This window comes from Rhea americana, unplaced genomic scaffold (assembly GCF_003343005.1).
Source record: "Rhea americana isolate MKP2758 unplaced genomic scaffold, rheAme1 scaffold_32, whole genome shotgun sequence".
NCBI classification, from domain to species: Eukaryota; Metazoa; Chordata; class Aves; order Rheiformes; family Rheidae; genus Rhea; species Rhea americana.
Window position 1 is genome coordinate 4,828,912 of NW_028186446.1, and position 5,277 is coordinate 4,834,188.

The 5,277-nt window shown below is 44.4% G+C and overlaps 1 protein-coding gene across 1 annotated transcript in view; it reads left to right on the plus strand.

The window, feature by feature from the left end:
- The window catches only part of DLX6 (distal-less homeobox 6), a 4,327-nt gene extending 652 nt beyond the window's left edge, over positions 1 to 3,675 (plus strand). The window contains exons 2-4 of the mRNA XM_085310571.1: positions 332 to 486; positions 592 to 785; positions 2,629 to 3,675. Of these exons, the coding sequence (XP_085166697.1) occupies positions 332 to 486; positions 592 to 785; positions 2,629 to 2,880 (601 nt within the window). The 3' untranslated portion in view covers positions 2,881 to 3,675. The remainder of the gene's footprint in view (positions 1 to 331; positions 487 to 591; positions 786 to 2,628) is intronic.
- The last annotated feature ends 1,602 nt before the right edge of the window (positions 3,676 to 5,277 follow it).

The window sequence follows — 5,277 nt, forward strand, 5'->3', positions numbered from 1 at the left end:
GCCTTGCGGCAGGACGCCTGCTCCCGCCTGCGGAGTGGAAGTTTCCAGGCGAGCGGGTCGCATTCCCGACTGGGGCCGTCTGATTTATGCATTTTTCTCAGGGAGCGGATCATTTATGTGTTTTCATCCGACGGGGCAAGGCAGAGGGGGAGGGGGCAGAAAAAGCATTGTTAAAAGTCTCGGACTGGTGATTCACTGACCACCGAACTGGCGACACGAAGTCAGTTAGCTGTGTAAAACCTGCACGGCCGTGGAACCAGAAATCCCGCCATCAAACCAGCGCTGCGTTTCGTTTATTTTATTCCTTATACGATTTWATTTTTTTTCCAAGGGAAACGCGGCGTGTCCACTATGCCCGGAGAGATATTTTTCTCTCGGTAGCTTCCAAGAAGAGCCGTGTGCTGCGATGCGCCTTTAAGGAGCCTGAGCGTGTATGCCAACGCGCCGCAGCGACGGTGTTGAACGGCGTTGCGGCCGGGCTGCGGGGTTTTCAGGAGCACTCGCAACCAAAATGCCCATGTTAAATAGCTAAGGAGCGTGTGCAGCATTCTCTGCGAGGGTGATCTTTCAACTGTGTTGTTTTGCTTGCAGATCAGCAGAAAACAACAGTGATTGAAAACGGTGAAATCAGATTCAATGGAAAAGGGAAAAAGATTCGGAAGCCTCGAACCATTTATTCTAGTCTACAACTTCAGGCTTTAAATCATCGCTTTCAGCAGACTCAGTACCTGGCACTTCCAGAGAGAGCTGAACTGGCAGCTTCATTAGGACTTACCCAGACACAGGTAATTACTGGGAATCCCAAATCACTGAAATCCTGCTCAAGCAATAAAGGCCAAGCAAAGTACGATGGCCCCTAGCCTTTTTGGCCTCTGTACAGGAACGGTAGAAAAGGTAATGCACACAGTCCCATATCTGATGTGATAGAACTTATCTAACGCACAACAGAGAAAATGGTCTACTGCTGAAATAACTGAACGTGCCTTTCCCTCAGCCGCTTAGTGAGCAAATGCTCCCTTTTGATGTCACAAATAAAATTTTTAAATTGCCTATATTTTCGGGTGAGAATAATTCCAGCACCGACATGCAATCGCCCAGCTGTGGAAAGGAGAACAAAACAAAGGCAAGGAATCTTTGGGCCTGATGTAGAGCTAAAAGAAAAGAAAAGAGAGATTGTAGCAACCTGTAGGTAGAGAGGAAGGAAGAACACATTGGGAAACACCTGTAAAATCAATAGTTAATTCGCCCTGGATGACTAACGCAAATGCAGTGGTTACCCTTGGGCAAAATGTACAAAAGGTGATAATAGATCTGAAGATCAAAGACAGCCATGTACAAAATTATAGCAGGTTAAGCCATAGTTAAGTGTGGTTGGAGTAGCTGTGCCATTCTGCTAATTTCAGCTTGAAAGACACAAGGCATTACAGACTTCCCAAGCTGCATTTTGTGGAGAAGCGCGTGGATAGATGAGATCAATTCAGGTAAAACGTAATCATATGAATTTACGAGCTTAACAAATAATTTCAGTATTTTATCATTGTCATTGATAACAGTAGCTTCCAGCTAGCAATTTTTAAATACTCAGCAAACAATAATCATGGAACTAGAGATGATGGTGAAACAAATGGGATTTTAGTATATTTAGCATGCACGCTCTGTCTCTCCTTTTTCTGCATTCTCGCTTTCTCTGTCTTTCTCACACGTAGATTTAGGGGCCTGATCCTGAAAATGCAGACAGACGCTTGTCCTGCTTGTGTTCTAATATTACATCTGCAAAGTTTACAAGAGCAAATAAACATTTGGGAGTTTGGGGATTTTTTTTCATTTGTTTGTTTTTAAGCTTCAGTTAAGACACACGCACGCACACACACACACACACACATATATATATATACATAAAAATCTTTAATAAGTCCAATTTGCCAGAGCGGGCCCAATCCTTGCATACCTTATCAAATGCAGACTCCCTCCTGGGGAGCATTACTGGATTAGAGACAGCAGGATGAGACCAAAAGCAATCTCGATAGTCAATTACTCTCTGAGAAAAAGAGGATTTTCATTTATTTAAAAACGATTTTTAAAATGAAGGCACAGTCCTGGTTCTATCATGCCTCTTCCCCATCACATAAATGAGGACCGCTTTATCATGCATGTTTTTGGATGCACAATTTCCTTGTTAGATGCCCTTTGTCTATTGGCTCCTGTCTCCTGGCACAAAATCATATGATTGCCTGTGTTTGACAACAGTTAGCCCAAATGATCAAATGACCTCTAAAATTCTGAATGAGGCACACACACACTTGGGTATGTAAAGCAGGAAAGCCCAGAACATACACTCCGCTTGAGCCTGATCAATCTGGCCTGCCCAGGAAGAATAACACTCCACATTAAAACTTGCATCTCGCTTTCCAGCTCCGCTCTTCCTCTCCTGTTTTCTCCAGTTATATCCAGAGCCTGAGAACAGCAGTAGGTAACCTTCCTCCTCCCTCTCTCCCTGTCCCCAACTTGACATCCGAATTGTATGGACATTCAAGACCCTCGCTAGAGCACAACCACAGCCCTCAGGGTCTTTTCTGACTTGCCCTGGGTGCTGGCAGCGGCCTAATATTTGCTGCATTTTGATTACAGGTGAAGATCTGGTTTCAGAACAAACGCTCCAAATTTAAGAAACTGCTGAAGCAGGGCAGCAACCCCCACGAGAGTGACCCTCTGCCTGGCTCCGCTGCCCTGTCCCCTCGCTCTCCAGCTCTGCCTCCAGTCTGGGACGTTTCAGCTTCTGCCAAGGGAGTCAATATGCCTCCCAACAGCTACATGCCTGGCTATTCTCACTGGTATTCTTCTCCACATCAAGACACAATGCAGAGACCACAAATGATGTGAATTGTCCAAGAGAAATAATCTCCTAAGAATGCCTCGTCTCGACATGGCAGAAAGTTCCCCTGCTTTGCCAAGCCATGCCAGCTAACAGGCTCTGTGTGAACTTGTAGATGCGGCAAGGAGACAGAGTGGCTTTATTTTATTTTTTATTTTTTAAGTAACCTCAGCGATTGATCTCAAACAGAAAGACACAATTTTCATTCTGGCGCACAGAAGACACTTCTCTTTAGGATATTTTCATTTGGACTCCAAGGCACCAGCCTCTTTCTCTGTGGAGTATACGTCAAAACAAACTTTTTACAGACTTTGCCCACAAGAAGAACCTGAGTCTACAATGGCAGCCGTTTTTACTTGTTTAATGAGCTAAAGACATTACATGATGAAAGCGAGACTAGACTCCTTCATTTTTATTCACCAAATCCAGACTGGGGAAAAAATTAAAAGAGAGAAGAAAGGATAAAAAAAATGAAGAGGGAAAAAAAAGAGAACTGGTTGAAAATGAAAATATACTGTAAGATTAGAACATTACCACGAAGCAAAAACTGCATGCTTTATCAAAATGGAATGGGCTGCAGCTCAGAAGAAACCACTGTCTCTCCCGCAAAGAGCCCCCCTCACACACACACACACTCACTCGCGCTCGCACACACACTCTCTCACACACACAGCCCCCCTGGAAACAAACAGGAAAGACAGAAGGAGGAATCCGCGAAAACCCCCGCCGCCTATGTCTTGGAAAGGTTCAGTGCTTGATTGACGGCATTCTCACTCACTAAGCTACAGGGACCTTTCTCCCGAGCAACCTTTCTGTATATATTGTTGAATTTTAGTTGTATATATACTTTGTATGTTTTTGTCTTCTTTCATATATAGAGTAAAAGCCACAAAACGTCCGCATGTCTCGTATTTCTCTACGCCTTAACAGATTCCCACCTTCCCCCCTCCCCACTTACCCCCAAATTCTCTGCAGCCAGCTAGACACAGTCCCCCTGCTTGCCCCGCACGGAGGGACCGCGCTAACACAGCTTTTGGCATGTATCTAAGAGCAAAGCCAGGAAAGCCGAGGCGGAGGGAGGGAGCAGCTGCATTGCTTAGTTTTTAACAAATACGGCTAAGACAGGAGCTATCGAGACCACAAAGATAATCCTAGAAGAAGTTTCTAATCACCCGGCCATTTCTGCTGTAATTTCACTGCTCCGCCGGTCACTTAAGCTGCGATTTCTCTCCGAGTAAAGCTCAGAGCTCTACRTTTCTTCGGAGGTTTGGAGAATAAAAAAAATATTAAGAAAGGAGGCGCCCTCCTTTGTTTTTAAATAGCAGACAATGAAAGCTGAGGAATGTTTTGCAAAGCCTTGAAAGGTGCCTAGGTATACAATACGCTGTCCAGCCAACTCTAGCCTTTCTAGCTTGTGGAAAGCACAGCAAATACTGAAAATGAAAAGCCCTTGCCTCGTCCAAGCTGGGTGCCCCATACTGCGAGAATTAATGGCTAGAGACCTGGGCATCCTTCAAATTATGAACCTTGAAACCACTGAGCCATTTATCAGAAGTCAATAGAGATCCTCAGAGTGCTCCATATAATGACAGCTACATACAGTCGTGCAAAAGGACAGTCACTATAATTAGACACAAAGCAAAGACTACTTACCAATATACCAGTTTTTTGGGGGGTGTTTTTTTGTTTTTTTTTGAGCAACTTCCACGCTCAGTCAGTCTTCAGAGTGGTTTAAAACCGATCAGTCTTGTCATTTTCTACCATTCGTATTGTTACATTAGGAAAAATGTTTTCTTTTCTTTTTTTCCCCTTCCCACTGTGAAACTTTGGGTTCAGAGCTCCCCAGGATCAATTCTGAACAAAGCCTCCAGCTGCAGTGCCATCCAATTTGAAGCAGACATTGGGGACAATTTAAGGTTTTTATCCACAAGAAGGTTTTTTTCCATTCTCTTAAATGCAGCCATAATTAGAGTAATTTTTCATGTAGCCCGCTGATTACAGCGTTTTTACCGTCAAAGATAATTACCTGTAATTTTCTTCCACTTTTAATACTAAAAAGCCATCTTTATTTAGATTCAGGAACAGGAAAGGCGAAACAAAAGAGGAAAATTATTCTGTTATTCATACACAAATTGCAGAGACGTAGGGCCTAAAATTGAAAATTAACCAAAATTATAATGCTGAAAAGAATGGAAGAGGCTTCAGAAGTACAGCTGGTAGTGGGGCTCACTGAATTATTCAAATGACACTGGAGAGAAAGCTACCGTACATTTAAACCAACAGCACTTTGTGTGTGTGCGTGTGTGAGCGAGCGCGCGTGTCCTTCGGAGACACCCCGCTCGCACGCTCGGGCTTGCCCGCCCGTGGGTGCGCGCCGGCCCCGAGGCGAGCGCGGGGCTCCGGCC